Source organism: Suillus fuscotomentosus (genome assembly GCF_016647785.1).
Source record: "Suillus fuscotomentosus strain FC203 chromosome Unknown F5891scaffold_140, whole genome shotgun sequence".
NCBI classification, from domain to species: domain Eukaryota; kingdom Fungi; phylum Basidiomycota; class Agaricomycetes; order Boletales; family Suillaceae; genus Suillus; species Suillus fuscotomentosus.
Genome location: NW_024539652.1, coordinates 68,536 through 83,703, shown reverse-complemented (window position 1 = coordinate 83,703; position 15,168 = coordinate 68,536). Strand labels below are relative to the sequence as shown.

At 49.5% G+C, this 15,168-nt stretch overlaps 4 protein-coding genes across 4 annotated transcripts; 2 read left to right on the top strand and 2 right to left on the bottom strand.

The window, feature by feature from the left end:
* Nucleotides 1–554: 554 nt before the first annotated feature.
* On the bottom strand, nt 555–2,157 carry F5891DRAFT_1117867 (thioredoxin-like protein). Its single transcript, XM_041363820.1, has 4 exons — nt 1,942–2,157; nt 1,401–1,895; nt 953–1,335; nt 555–899 (listed from the first exon to the last, which is right to left on the bottom strand). The coding sequence occupies exons 1-4, from the start codon at nt 1,942–1,944 to the stop codon at nt 803–805; spliced, it is 978 nt and encodes a 325-aa protein (XP_041217834.1). The 5' UTR covers nt 1,945–2,157; the 3' UTR covers nt 555–802.
* A 467-nt stretch (nt 2,158–2,624) lies between these two features.
* Nucleotides 2,625–4,190, bottom strand: F5891DRAFT_1198093 (uncharacterized protein; the record flags this gene model as incomplete). The annotated part of the gene is made up of 2 exons (XM_041368582.1): nt 2,625–4,065; nt 4,165–4,190. 2 exons carry the CDS (start codon nt 4,188–4,190, stop codon nt 2,625–2,627), a joined length of 1,467 nt encoding a protein of 488 aa, XP_041217833.1.
* A 3,456-nt stretch (nt 4,191–7,646) lies between these two features.
* Nucleotides 7,647–9,991, top strand: F5891DRAFT_1071431 (cytochrome P450). The gene is made up of 10 exons (XM_041363292.1): nt 7,647–7,971; nt 8,025–8,121; nt 8,174–8,310; nt 8,363–8,488; nt 8,541–8,790; nt 8,843–9,068; nt 9,124–9,245; nt 9,299–9,345; nt 9,401–9,523; nt 9,577–9,991. Exons 1-10 carry the CDS (start codon nt 7,811–7,813, stop codon nt 9,800–9,802), a joined length of 1,515 nt encoding a protein of 504 aa, XP_041217832.1. The 5' UTR covers nt 7,647–7,810; the 3' UTR covers nt 9,803–9,991.
* A 262-nt stretch (nt 9,992–10,253) lies between these two features.
* F5891DRAFT_1176922 (TPR-like protein) lies at nt 10,254–14,854 on the top strand (the record flags this gene model as incomplete). Its single annotated transcript, XM_041365777.1, has 4 exons — nt 10,254–13,976; nt 14,064–14,321; nt 14,521–14,537; nt 14,741–14,854. Exons 1-4 carry the CDS (start codon nt 10,691–10,693, stop codon nt 14,852–14,854), a joined length of 3,675 nt encoding a protein of 1,224 aa, XP_041217831.1. The 5' UTR covers nt 10,254–10,690.
* Nucleotides 14,855–15,168: the final 314 nt, after the last annotated feature.

Sequence of the window (15,168 nt, the reverse complement as noted above, 5' to 3'; positions counted from 1 at the left end):
GGGCTACTAGCCTCAAAATCTAGTGTTATCGCAGCCCACAATCACAAAACAAGGTTTGCGGCCTGACTGCGCAGAATCAAGTTCTACATCTCATCAAAACCGTGAAGAGCTGGTTTTACGAACTCTATCGAAACTATCGAGGTTGCGGGTGTCGATGACGGTGTAAGTGACTTTCACTCACTTCGAGGTCGTTTGCTGATTGCTGTTCCTGTTAAGATCGATATCCAGTGTGGGCGGCTTCACTGGCTAACTCATTATGGCAGGCGTTCGTCTCAAGAAACCCGATCAGCGAGTAGCGTAATTCGCTGAAAGGAGATGTTGTCGAGGCCCTGCCGCAATTCGCTAAATGTTATCTTCTATTCCGGGCGCCCGGTCCATCATCTCTTGAAGATGAAGAATCCGAGGTGTTAGAAGTCGAACCGGCAGATGACAAGGGGTGATATACACTGATTTCGAAGGAATCGGAGGATGACTCGGACAGTCTGATATTCATTCAGTTGATGACGACTAAGTACTGTACAGCTACAAATATACTTGTAATCAATATCGTCCTTGAAAGAACAAGTCCAGCCACTCCTCAGCTGAGGTTTTACAAAGCCCAAGCCCGGGTCCCCGAGCCGCGCCCGCACATCGCTAGAATAGACTACAGTATTGAGTACATGGAATCCAAGAACACATCCTAAGTATCAGGTTACAATGTCCACATGCACCCAATATCAATACCAGAGAATGGGTCCACCAAAGTCGGAAGACACAAAGACAGGCATGATTTTTTGAACAGCAAGAACCCCGATTCGCGGGGTCATCGTTCGTCTTCGTCGCTCCATATCAGATCATCGACGTCATCTTCTGGCAGACCGCAATTGCCAGTCGACCTGAATGATGAGATGACGTTCCGTCTACAAACATGATAATGCATGAGGTTCTGAGAATGAGAGATAAGATCAGTTACCTTGCAAGCAAATCCTCAACACCCGCCTGCCCTGCTTCCCAGTCTACGCGTACCCAATTATGCACGAGCTCACCGTCGCGGTAGACCAGTAATGTTGGTAGCATGTCGGTGTCGACGTCCTCTTCCTGTCCCCCCTCATCCTCCTCCTCCTCGTCATAATAAGGCTTCTCATCAGCCCCATCAGCATACGGATCCTCGTCATCATCATCAACAAACCGCCCAGGCATCCCATTCACCTTGGACCGCACCCGAGTCGACGACGACGACAACGCAGTCGACGCAAACCCAAGCGCAGCCGCCCGCGCACGCACAAACTTCGTCTCAGGATACATCCTCGCAAGCCTCGCCAACACCTCATCAAGCGCATAACACCGATCCAACGACTAAAAAAGCAAAAAAAAACCCCATCAAAAACCCACCCACCCACCACCCCCAAAAACCAACTCACCGACTCATACAAATGCACAACAACCCAAACACCTCTATCCTCCCTCTCCACAGCGCTCACGAACCCCCCACGGCCGACCTCCCTGAGATGCCCAAACCGCCCCGTCTTGGGCATCCCAAGCACATTCGTCCGCTTCTCAGGATCCAGCGCGTCTTTCTCCGCTTCCTCCTCTAAGAACGTTTTCCCACCGAGATCAGCCCTCTCCATGCGTCTCCGCACTTCTTCCATTTCGCGTGCGCGCCGTGAAGCTTGGAGCGCAGCTGCTTCGTGTTGATCGCGGATGACGCCTTTTACGCCTGTGCGCCCGGGCCCCATACCGATGGACTCTTGTTGTGCCGTGGCATCGCGGTTGTGGGGGTGGATGTGGCGGTGGGAGGAGTCGGAGGATGCGGATGCGAAGGAGAGGGTTGGGGAGGGGCTGCGTTCGGGAGAGGAGGAGCGGGAGTTTGTGCCGAAGAGCTTGCCTGAGAGGACTAGGTGCTCGATGTCGGCGTCCTGGAAGGCGATGAGCGGATGATGGGTATGAGTCAAGTGCGCTTACCATTGTTTAATTAGTCAGGTTGCTAGTAATTACGATGAGATGATGCGCCAAAGGGAACAAATGGTTGACAAGTGCTGTGGGGTGTGGAGTCATCTAGTCATCTAGTCATCTTCGGATCTCAGATCCTAGATCTGGCTGATCAGATTTTCAAGTCATCAAGCATACACAGCGTTCATGCTAGATCAAAAATATTCTCCAAAAAATTGTCATTTCCATCCTTCTACATGATATAGGCCACAAAGATGCATCCAAAACCCACCAGGAAAGAGAGTGAAGAACGAATGACGACGAAACGAGCGTATGATAGTATGTACGATGTGATGTGATGCGGTGGTAATACTACAGTCATCGAAGACCCTAGACCAAGAAAATGGAAATGGAAATGAGAGACTGTCCGACAAAAAGGCGTCCAACTCCACGAGGTATGCGCGCACGGATGCTGGGAGCCCGAAGAGGGATGTAGAATGGGTAGAAAAAAATGAAGAGGACCGAGAAACTAGTGCTATGGTATTCGCAGTATGTGTGGTTATGGGGTGAATGAAGAATGCATGTACGGGTTTTTGATACAGTGATAGACGGACAGTGACGCAGATAGATAGTGACGCAGATAGATAGTGACGCAGAACGGAAGATAAGGAGGGTATGCATGTAGAAAGCACAGAAGTAAAGGGAATAAAAAAACACTAGACAAGAGTGTCAGCACCTCCTATACGGTCAAGTCCTGCCCGTTTCAGATCCCGTAACGTAATGTTGACGCCTCGGAAATCCTCGAGCCAGACCTGCCGCTCACCACAACGGGCAAGGATCTTGGCCCAGAATTTCAAGATTCGCGTCTCGGGACGTTGTCCGACGCGCATCGAATGGGATCCCCGGCTCAAGTCACGGATGTACCGTAAAGACGGGAAGGCGTCATTGAAGAGTAGCGACGAGATTTGCTCCACCAATGGGAAAAATGGCGCCTCATCTTCCCTGTCAGCAGGGAAAGCATACGCGTCATCCATGAGGCGCTTATCGATATCTCGGATGCCAATGAATTCCAGGCTTTTGTGCCCAGGAAGGAGGACGTGTGGAGCTATCCAATCTGGATTCTGCCAGCTCCACTCTGCATCCGCTGAACAGATGAACTCTTTGAGATTGGGGCACCACTCTGCTAGTGGAATATGTTGTACAGGCCGAGGATGAAGTGAGAGGTAGTGTTCGACGACGAGCGAAGAAGAGTGTCCCAGTTCCAACTGGTGTAGTTTTTTGCCATGTGCGGCAAAGAAGTAAGCGAACCCGGGTCCTGCGTAGCCAAAATCTGAAGAGACTACAGAGACATTTCGCAGATTTGGCATGTCCCATGCCGCAAGTACCGCAAAGGTTGTGTTATCGAGGGTCAGTTTGAGGGATTGAAGTACAGGAAGGGAAACGATGGGGGATTTTGATGCGAAGAGGTGACCAGAAACGAGGGGTATAGTGGATGATGAAAGTTCCAGGTATTCGAGGTTAGCTGCAGTGCGCCGGAGGAGCGGCGACACATGTTTTGGGAAGGGGTCATCACTATAGTTGGTAAGAGAGAGTTTGCGGAGCTTGCTATTCGAATTTGCAAGAACAGAAACCATCTGTTCCGGGGAACAGCGCACATCAATAAACTCTGAATACCGCATGCATCGCACAGAGTGATGATCAGAATAGATGACGAGATGGGGGGCGTAATCAAGAATGGTACGGATATCATCCGTAGCGCACCGCATGAGGACGGGCGTTTCCATGTGTAATCGGCGAATGTAGTTGCCGCTGGAGGGCTTACCCTCGATAAATTGTGTGAGTAAGGTGAGTGCGAGCGCTTTTGCTTGGCTGGCTCGACTGATCCAAACAAACTCGTATAGGTACTCCTGCATGTATTTATTCCACATTTTGCTTACAAGCGATAGGTCCCGCTTGATCTTCATGGAGGCGTGGTATTCTGAGACTTCGCAGGTGGTTTCCAAAAATGATAGACCAAGGGAGATATCGAGGGGGTCTGAGTTCATGGTTGTGGCTTCGCGCAGAATCATGAGCCATATTTCCGTTGGTAGATATGGAAGGTCGAGTGCGGGTGAATGAATGAATGATGTGCGGGGGTTATCAGAGAAGGCGTTTCTCCTGTAATGAGAAAGGTTAGACAACAACAAAAAATTGCACAGGTGGTTGCTCGACGTTACTGAGGGCACCATCCCACGTATGAGAAGATGAAACACTTACCGTTTCGCATGGACCTTGGAGGACATTGCTGTCAATATACAGCGAATCTGACGGACAATCTTGGGACCGTCTACGGAGAGCATTATCGGACAGGATGGTTGAAGAAAGAGAGAAAACGATAATGAAAGGGAGAGTTAAAAAAACTGTGGCTCGCTGTAGATCTTGAAGGTAGTAAGGAACTAAGTAGGGCGTCTATATACCCAGACTCTGCCTCATTGATATTTCCCACGGTGACTGTATGTAAAGGTATTCCCATAACTTGGCTGAGATAAGATGCTGTACTTATGCCCATATTCTTAGACACGGAACAGTGCCAACTTCATCAAACCCACGAATCCTACCAGGAATATGTTCGAGTATTTTCAAATCCTTCCAACTATCCTTTGAACAACTCAGACTGACTCTGAGGCTGAGGTGGCTTGTCAATTGAATCCGACCTCCGTTTTCGCAAGGGTCCACCCCCGGATGCAATAACACAAAACGCCGTAGTACCTACGGCAAGTCGCATAAATGATATAGGCTCCGCGGTTGGTCTTAACGTTAACTTTAATGAAAAAAGCATATCTAAAGGCAACCGCATGGGTTTTATGATTATCGGAGCTTGGTAAAAGCTTCGCCGGTGTGGAGAGGCCCAACTAAGCTGGAACGTTCGATTATGCCTTTTGTCTAGCAAGGCAGAACGCTGGCGAATGCCGTCGAATTCAAATCCAAATCCCCCGTGAAGTTTACACTTTTTTTTTACCTTCGCGACCTGGATGTCAAACAAGGTTCACGCGTTCACGATCGTTAATATTGAATACAACTGCTCGCAAAACCTGGTCCAATGATCCGTGGTCATATCGAAGCATAGAGATCGGAACTTCAGGTACTCGTTGTCCAGTAAACACCTCGCTAAAGGCACTCTTCGGGTATTGGTACGATAGCAAAATGCGGGCAGCCCCGGTGTTCATGTAGACAAGTAGGAACTCGAAGGTTCTATGCCCCCTGGTGCACATTGACTTTGGCCATCTTAGGAACTATTAAGTACTCACATTTCAAATTTCTTCAGGGCTTAGTCTTCAAGTTTAGGCGAGAGGGACCGTATTAAATGCGAGTTCCGGCATATATCATGCGAGGGTCCAGAATCTACTTGCGCCCACAACAAAATGTGGGCCCCGCCCCTTCAACCAACTTGTATGCGTCACTGTCTTATCAGATCGGCTAAGAAAATCATAATTCCATTGCCGACTACCGGGCATTAACGTGATAGCTAAGTACAATAGAAGCCTTCACTCGTGCTTACTATGCGAAAGTTCAAAAGGTTCAACCTTACGAAGCGAAATTCATGACCAGTGGCCACGTACGGTCGGCTGTGCGTCTGATGCTGTTCGTCGGACTGTTGACTCACTCACCTAATACTTGGGTAGTAGTCAGCATCGTAACTCACAGATCTTAAATTATCCAAGACTAGCATTCGCCAGAGTGTAATCCTGCAGAGCTTCTGCGCTTACGTTGATGAGTAAAGTTTTCCTGGGGCGGTCCCGATGATTGGTGGAGACTCAACTGAGCTCGGCTGTTGCAGATTATTTGTTACGGCGATTTGTTAAACATAGTCGTAATTCTTGAATACGCGGTTATGTACACTGCACATACTACTAGTGTTGTTGCCGTGAACCTAGCTGAATGAAGTAAAAAATTGTTTAGATTCGATGCCACCTTCGCTATCAGGGTGGGCGCCGGGCACGGGGCCATTGGTTTGTCGGTCGAAGGTAGACTCGTTCCATCCAGTGTCTCACTCGTGTCGTGGCGCATTCTAGTCTTGATGTTGTTTGCAATGCACTGCTCTTCATCCGGCCTACGGACATGATGACGTCATGAGTGGTTTAGGCGCTGTTACCGAAGACAACTGTTCAGTACTCAGTGGCTTGATTTGCTTACAGCGTTCGTACATTAAAAGGCCAGGTTTCATTGTCTTGCAAGTTGTGCCACTCCTGTCCTTATGCCAAAGAAGATTGAATATTGATCGCCTATCAGTGGACAGGTTTCGGGACTCAGAGTTGCAAGTAAAGCCATCAACAAATGAGAAAACCGCACCAAATCATGAATATTAGTAACAGGGTTACTCGTATGACCGACTTGGGTATGATGAAGCCTGTGAGTTACTAATGTTGATCACCAAAAGTTGGGACGTCAGCAAGTTGGAATGTAAGACATTTCCGCTCACTAATCTTGGTCAAAAGGGAAAAAAGGTGCAGCATCAAACAGGAACTTGAACAGAAGGTAGCAGAAGGTGCTTACACATTTGAGGTTGATCATCCTTAGCCCGGGTGGATGGACTTCTCTTCCGCTCAAAACAACCTACGGGTCCCGCGGCGCCCGCGATACTCCGACGTGGATGAAAAGGTACAGGACCAGAGGAATTCCGAATATCCGGACACTCTTGAGAATTGGATGCGGGCATATAACAGTCATACCGTATCCTACCGTATCCCTGTCAAATTCAGGCTGGTCCTGGCCTTTCACTGATCACTAGTGTCCTTTCAGGGACTAGAGTGTTTTCAAATTTCAGAGGTCTTGGCGACGCCTAAACACGTTCGACTCTTTCCGCACAGGAGCCACGGTGTATAATGCCTGGTAACGCCGACCGTCACCTGGCTCCAGGAGACGTGCTCAAGGTGGCGGTGAATACTAAAATAGGGTGGGAACTTGCGAATACCATATCAAGGTAGTAGGTTCGTCGAATGCGGGCACCATATCAACTACCATGTGTCAACTGCGTACTAGTTTGGTACCAGCAAAGCACTAGCAACCGGTCTGCTAGTAAGTGGCTATAGCATCGTCCTTGGTCTCTAAACTCTAAACCGTCTTTGAGGGCTGGTGAGCACGCCTAAAACTTGAAGCTTTTCACCAACCCGATCAGGTTGTGCTCGAATATTGGTCTCAAACACGCTAATTGATTCCATATGACATATATGTCCACTGCGAACACCGCGGGGAGATCACTGCATCGACCATCAATTCAGCGTACTAGTTGCATCTCATGACGTGCATGACGACTAGGCATAGCGTTAGCCTTCTAGAGCCACCACAGGCCCCCTGAAACATAGATGGGGATGCCTGTTTCAGGTTGTTTGAATGTTTGGTGAAAAAGTCTCAAACCTCGGGCGTCTGGGCCTGTGTATGATGCGGACTATGTGCGGAAATATTGTCCAATTCAACTCATCATAGACACGAATTACTAGTATAAATAATGAGCTCAATCATGTCCCCTGCGCTAGTACTTGTCATCGAGACAGACCAAAGCCTCATTACAACTCATGATACAGATTGTTCATGATAACTAAATTTCGAAATTCATGATACTAAAACATGAGCGCAGTCTACGCGCGTGGGAACAATCAGGTCAAAATCACATTTTGACCCAAATGTCTTACGTACATGCTGTCATGTCTGGATAAATAAAATATCAGGCCCAAATTGATAATAGCAATCTGGGGGCCTTGCATTAACCCAAAAGGTTTGGTCTGCACCATTGTCAGCGCTCCAGCACTGCTCGATTGCCAGCTCGTCAGCTATAAGATAAAACATGATTGGCATGATTCGCCGCACTACGTATTCACCGTTCTCTCTCCCTTCCACTAAGTTACTGTATTTGCCCTTATAAGATATGCTCGACTTAACATTTGGATTCAAGGCCTTGGGAGCATTGGTTGCTCTCGTGATGGCGGGCGGTTTGCTCCGCGTCAAGATACGATCAAGGTCACGTTTGCCTCTTCCCCCTGGGCCCCCTGGACATTGGCTATTGGGAAACGCTTTCCCAAGAGAAAAGTGAGCACATAAACTCTGAGTCTGCGTGGACACTAACAGTGAACGCATCACAGGCAATCTCAACAATTTGCTGAATGGATTAATACCTATGGACCAATCATCTCGCTCCGGATCGGGCCCAAGGTCATGATTATCATCGGTAGACATCAGGTAAGATGGTTCCGAACTAATGGCTATCTAGAGCACATACTCACTTGTACAGGAATCCGTTGACATTATGGAAAAAGAAGGTGGTCTGCTAGCGGACCGTCCTCGTGCAGTTGCAGCAGGAGAGATTCTGTCTGCCGGTTTACGTATGATCCTCGCACCCGCAGGAGAGCAGTTCCGGAGACTTCGCAAGTTGAGTGATATCTTGTTTTGTCGACTGCTTTGCTGAAGTGACATCATCCAGGGCCGCGCACACTCACCTTCAAGCAAAGGCCGCAGAATCCTATGCGCCCATCCAGATGGACGCCGCTCGTGATGTCATTTTTGACATCCTTGATAACCCCAAAGAACACCAAGCAGCCGCGAATCGGTATGTTTCACTCTATAGCTGATTATACGACCACTTATGCATTCAACCCAAGCTATGCCGCTTCAGTCGTCTTGCGTGTCATGTATGGAAAGTCTACGCCCACCGCCGTAGATGCTCCCGAGATCATTATCATCCACAAGATGCTTAAGCGCTTCCAGAATCTCATGAGACCTGGTGCGTTATTGGTAGAACGCTTCCCAATAATTAGATACCTTCCGGGATACACAACCGAGTTGGAGGAATGGAGAAGGGAAGAGAGCCAGCTCTTCCACGATCAACTCAATCGTGTTTCGAAGGAATTGGTAGGTTTCTAAACATATTTTTTTAAATACTCACCTGACCAGTGCTTCGTAGGCGACCGGCGAAGCTGGACCCTCATTTTCTCGGTACCTTCTCGAGAATCAGTCTTCGCACAAGCTTTCAGACGAAGAAATGGCCTATCTTGCCGGTTCGCTCTTTGGGGCCGGGTCAGACACGACCGCTGTCGCTGTTATGGTTGTCGTCATGGCTGCTGCCTGCTATCCCAAGGCGCAGGAGAAAGTGCAAGAGGAACTGGATACCGTCGTCGGTCGTGACAGAGGTATGTCAACATGTGAGCTTATTTGATCAAACGAATCTCAACCCGGTCATTATAGCTCCCACGTTGGATGACTACGGTTCCCTTCCCCAGATTGAGGCGTTCATGCTTGAGTGTCTTCGCTGGAGGCCCGTGACAACTCTTGGATTCGCCCACCGTGCCCTGACCGACATACCATACGTACGTTTCCAATGCTTTGGCATGATTCTTAAATTGATTCGCTGGTTGAGCAGAAAGACATTTGCATACCAGAAGGCGCTATCGTCTTTGGCAACCACTGGTACTGAATGACATGCATTTTAGGCGAAATGTGTGCGCTGATCATGCTTTGACAGGGCTATCTCGCGCGACCCGAACGTGTATCCCAACCCTGACCAGTTTGATCCCGAGAGATGGCTCGACAGCGAGGGCAAAATCCGGGAAGACCTCAAGTTCCCTTCGTATGGTTTTGGACGCAGGTATGCATTTCCCTGATGAACCACTGACTATAGTGCTGAAAAACAACGTACAGAATCTGCCCCGGGCGACACATCGCAAATCGCTCGATCTTCATCAACCTAGCGCTCCTCTTGTGGTCGTTCAAGATCACGGAGGACCCAAAGAATCCTATTGACCAATCGGGCTTTGTGGATGGCGTGATTGCGCACCCAAAACGCTTCGCTGCGCGCTTCGAGCCACGGTTTGGAGATGAGGCGTCGTTGAGGGCCGTTATGGCCAAGTATGGAGAGGGGTTGTAGGATCTTGGTCGTGAAGTAGTGATGTATGTATATATGAGCTTTGGGATGTGGTATTATTTTCGTGCTGAGGGCTGATATTTTGGCACATGTGTCCAACGGCGTAAAGGATATAGAAGACATTCTTTTTAGTGTCTGAAATATATGCTGCATGGTTGCCGTATGCGCAGTCCAAGACAATGGAGCAGTACTGAATGAGGCTGATAATGTTGCTTCCGGTTAAGCCTAAGGGTGTTGGACGATATTATGTAATCAACTTCAGGTTATGATCGTTATAGCGAGCTCAGTACAGCTTTCCATTCAGTGATGTCCTCCCATATTTTCAATGCATGCGTTTTCCTGAACTCGCTGGCAAGGGCTTGCAGCAGACTGACGGTAAAACAAGCCTGCGGTATTTCTGAAGTCACAGAAGTATGTAATTGAGGGTAAATTGCAATGAACTCATTATATTTTCGTGCTATCGGCGGCCCTCAGGCTGGGTAAGCTATTAACGTACCATTGGTGCACAGGCTGTGCGCTGCCGCTGCAGTGCGATTTCATGGACCTTGCAACGTGTACAGGTACTTTTCAGGTTGCACCTAGCGGCCTCATATACTTTGCCAACAGAGCCTCGAGCTCACTGTGGCCTTCCAGTTCGCCTTTAAATTCGTGGTATCGCTGAGCACCCACTGTATCATTCCTCTCGACTAGCGAGTCTTCGGTGTACCGATACTGCAGTCTCAGCTCGCCAGGTGTGTATGACTCTGATCTGACTCTATCTTGCGCTCATGGGAGACCTTTTACAGTATCACCAACCTAGTGCAGGTTTGTCCTCCAGGCCATTCGCTTCCGTTCTTGTTTCTCAACAACTTTGCTCTCAGCCTTGGAGATAGATTCCTGCAGCGTGACATTATGTCTGACCTTGATGAGGCCATCGAGGTGGATCGGGCTGCATTACTCCACTGTCCCCCCGGTCATTCAGATCGATCCTCGTCTCTGAGCAATCTTGCAAACAGTCTGTACGGCAGGTTCGAGCAGCGTGGGATCATGTCTGACCTTGATGAGTCCATCGAGTTGGATCGGGATACATTACTCCTCCGTCCCCCCGGTCATCCAGATCGATCCTCGTCTCTCAACAATCTTGCACTCAGCCTTCGAGACAGATTCCAGCAGGGTGGGATCATGTCTGACCTCGATGAGTCCATCGAGCTGCATCGGGATACATTACTCCTCCGTCCCCCCGGTCATTCAAATCGATCCTCGTCTCTGAACAATCTTGCAATCAGCCTTGGAGACAGATTCCAGCAGGGTGGGATCATGTCTGACCTTGATGAGTCCATCGAGCTGCATCGGGATACATTACACCTCCGTCCCCCCGGTCATCCAGATCGATCCTCGTCTCTGAACAATCTTGCGCTCGGCCTTCGAGACAGATTCCAGCAGGGTGGGATCACGTCTGACCTTGATGAGTCCTTCGAGCTGCATCGGGATGCATTACTCCTCTGTCCCCCCGGTCATCCAGACCGATCCTCGTCTCTGAGCAATCTTGCAAACAGCCTGTACGACAGATTCAAGCAAGGTGGGATCATGTCTGACCTTGATGAGTCCATCGAGTTGGATCGGGATGCATTACTCCTCTGTCCCCCCGGTCATCCAGATCGATCCTTATCTCTGAACAATCTTGCACTCAGCCTTCGAGACAGATTCCGGCAGCGTGGGATCATATCTGACCTTGACAAGGCCATCGAGCTGCATCGGGATGCATTACTCCTCTGCCCCCCCGGTCATCCAGATCGATCCTCGTCTCTAAGCAATCTTGCAAACAGCTTGTACGACAGATTCAAGCAAGGTGGGATCATGTCTGACCTTGATGAGGCCATCGAGCTGCATCGGGATGCATTACACCTCCGTCCCCCCCGTCATCCAGATCGATCCTCGTCTCTGAACAATCTTGTACTCAGCCTTCGAGACAGATTCAAGCAGGGTGGGATCATGTTTGACCTTGATGAGTCCATCGAGTTGGATCGGGATGCATTACTCCTCCGTCCCCCTGGTCATTCAGATCGATCTTCGTCTCTGAACAGTCTTGCAAACAGCCTTCGACACAGATTCCTGCAGCGTGGGATCATGTCTGACCTTGATGAGTCCATCGAGTTGGATCGGGATGCATTACTCCTCCGTCCCCCCGGTCATTCAGATCGATCCTTGTCTCTGAACAATCTTGCACTCAGCCTTCGAGACAGATTTAAGCAGCGAGGGATCATGTCTGACCTTGATGAGTCCATCGAGCTGCATCGAGATGCATCACTCCTCCGTCCCCCCGGTCATTCACATCGATCTTCGTCTCTGAACAATCTTGCACTCAGACTTCGAGACAGATTCCAGCAGCGTGGGATCATGTCTGACCTTGATGAGTCCATCGAGTTGGATCGGGATGCATTACTCCTCCGTCCCCCCGGTCATTCAGATCGATCTCCGTCTCTGAACAATCTCGCAGTCAGCCTTCGAGACAGATTCCAGCAGCGTGGAATCATGTCAGACCTTGATGAGGCCATCGAGCTGCATCGGGATGCATTATTCCTCTGTCCCCCCGGTCATCCAGATCGATCCAAGTCTCTAAACAATCTTGCTACTAACCTTGCATACAGATTCCGGCAGCGTGGGATCATGTCTGACCTTGATGAGGCCATCGAGTTGCATCGGGATTCATTAGTCCTCCGTCCCCCCGGTCATTCAGATCGACCCTCGTCTCTGAACAATCTTGGACTCAGCCTTCGAGACAGATTCAAGCAGGGTGGGATCATGTCTGACCTTTATGAGTCCGTCGAGCTGCATCGGGATGCATTACTCCTCTGTCCCCCCGGTTATTCAAATCGATCCAAGTCTCTGAACAATCTTGTATCCAGCCTTCGAGATAGATTTCACCACTGTGGCGTCCAGTCCGACCTTCATGAAGCATTTGGCTTGTATTCTCAACTCTCCCAACTATCGCATGCAGCATCTCGCACAGATCTCCTTGTTGCCAAGTCATGGGCAGCCTTCGCCGACACCCTTGATCACGGCTCTGCGTTGCTTGCCTATCAGACTGCACTCAATTTCCTGGATCAGCAAGTTGCTCTCTTGTCGTCTTCTTCTCATCATTTCGACGTCATCAGGGAGGCCGTTTCTTCCCTTGCCACAGATGCTTTTTCATGCAGTGTTCGTCATGGTGCGCTGACGACTGCGGTGGAGCTGGTCGAGCAAGGTCGCGCAGTGTTCTGGACCCAGTTGGCACGCTTCAGCACGCCACTGGATGAACTTTCTGTCTCAGGTGACACCGCCACGGCCTTGGCAGAGGAGTTCAGACGGTTGAGTTTTCGCCTTCGTAATGCGTTCGACCAGTCTACTGAAGACCAGTCCTCGCAAATCCGGCAACTGACAATACAATGGGATGATGTGGTTTCACGGATCCGCATGCTTCCCGACTTTTCTCGGTTTCTCCTGCCTCCCCTTTTCTCAGACCTCCAGAAGGCAGCTGAAGACGGTCCTGTCGTCATTGTCAATGCCAGTCAGTATTGCTGCGATGCCTTGATTGTCCTTAGCGACCAAGATCCTGTCCACGTTCCGATTGATATCACGCAGACCGAAGTTTCTGATTTGTCCTCCGAGTTTCAGTCCCTTATAAAAGAATTTGGTTCTTCTGATACTCAACTCGAGCTTGTCAGCATCCTTCGTAAACTTTGGCATCGCATCGTTGGCCCCGTAGTACAAGCCCTCAAGGTGTTGAATGTTCGCCCTGGTTCGCGTATCTGGTGGTGTCCCACTGCTGAGTTCGCGCTGCTCCCTCTACATGCAGCAGGAGCTTACGAGAAGAAGAGAGACAGTCTATCTCACATCTACATCTCCTCGTACACCCCCACTTTGGCCACGCTTGTTCGTGCGAGACGGCAGGTATCACTAGATGGGTCCCCGCAACATTTTGTTGCCATTGGTCAAGGAAACCCGGATGGAGGGAGGCCACTTGAATGTGTAGCTCCCGAGGTAGCCTTTGTCGCCAAGCGTCTCGCGCCCGTCGTGTCGTCCTTCATGCGGCTCGAGGACAGCGACTCAACGGTCAAGGGTGCATTTGATGCGCTGAACCGTAACCAGTGGCTTCACCTGGCCTGCCATGGAATGCCTAATCGACGACGACCATTTGAATCTTCCTTCGCAATGCGTGGTGGGCCGTTGATGATCAAGGACATCATCTGATCCAACTGGCAGGAGCCGCAGTTTGCATTTTTATCAGCTTGCCACACTACCGTAGGCGACGAGAAGAGTCCCGATGAATCGATCCATCTCGCTGCCGCGATGCAATTCTCCGGATTTCGCAGTGTGATTGGTTCCATGTGGTCTGTCGACGATGAGGTAGCACAGGAGGTCGTGTCTGGTTTTTACGACCATCTGATAGATGATTCAGGGAGACTGGACTGCACGCGCGCTGCAATGGCGTTGCACAAGGCTGTGAAGAAATTGTGGCGCAGTGATATACCACTGGAACAGCGGATTGTATTTGTTCACATCGGTGTGTAGTCAGAGACCTGATTCGCTATATCATCCCATTTGCTGTATTTTTTAGTTGTTTTCATTCCCTCGCTCTGCTGTTGCCTTATCTATTCTGCATGCTACTTTGTTGTTCTGTGCTGTACTAGTGCCACACACTGTCACGCTGAATGAATCTGATTTACTCATATATCGTCACAGTTCTGCGTTGTTAAGTATAGTCGCAGCATATGATTCGGTAAGTGGTGTTACTTCCGAACTACTCTTGCCGCCCTAGACACGATGACTTCAATGTACCATGCCGGATCCTCTGTGATAACATCAAATATCAGTTCAAGAAGACTACGAGTTAGATAGACTGCTCGATATTCCACGAGTCGCCTTCTGTGGGTAACCGTCCTACTCAATCATGGACACTGCATGCATAGCCTGCGTATTTAGCAGTGGTTTGTTCCAGCTGTTTCAACACGTTTAACGTTTGCATACGACAAGACCGGTGCGTGGCCCAGTGACACAATATTTGGTTCTTCACTGGCACTTCGTTTAGCGGTATAAATAACCGTGGCTGTAAGTACTCGACGTTGTTTCTGTAGCAGAGAATGAGTTGCATGGCAAATACGAAGACTAATAAAACATCTGGAGGATGAAGAAGAGGATGTGGCAGCTATTGTATAGTAGTCTATATATCATCTTTGCAACGTGTCCGAAGCGAAACGGCCAAGGGAACGTTGAAAACGAGAGCTCGAAGGTGGCCGGCAAGCGCCGAGCGTTGCCAGGAACTACGTCCTTGGCGACGGTAGCATTAATAATAGCACGTACGGATGTTCCCGAGGTACATACTCATCAATTCTCACAAGTCCGAGGGCAGC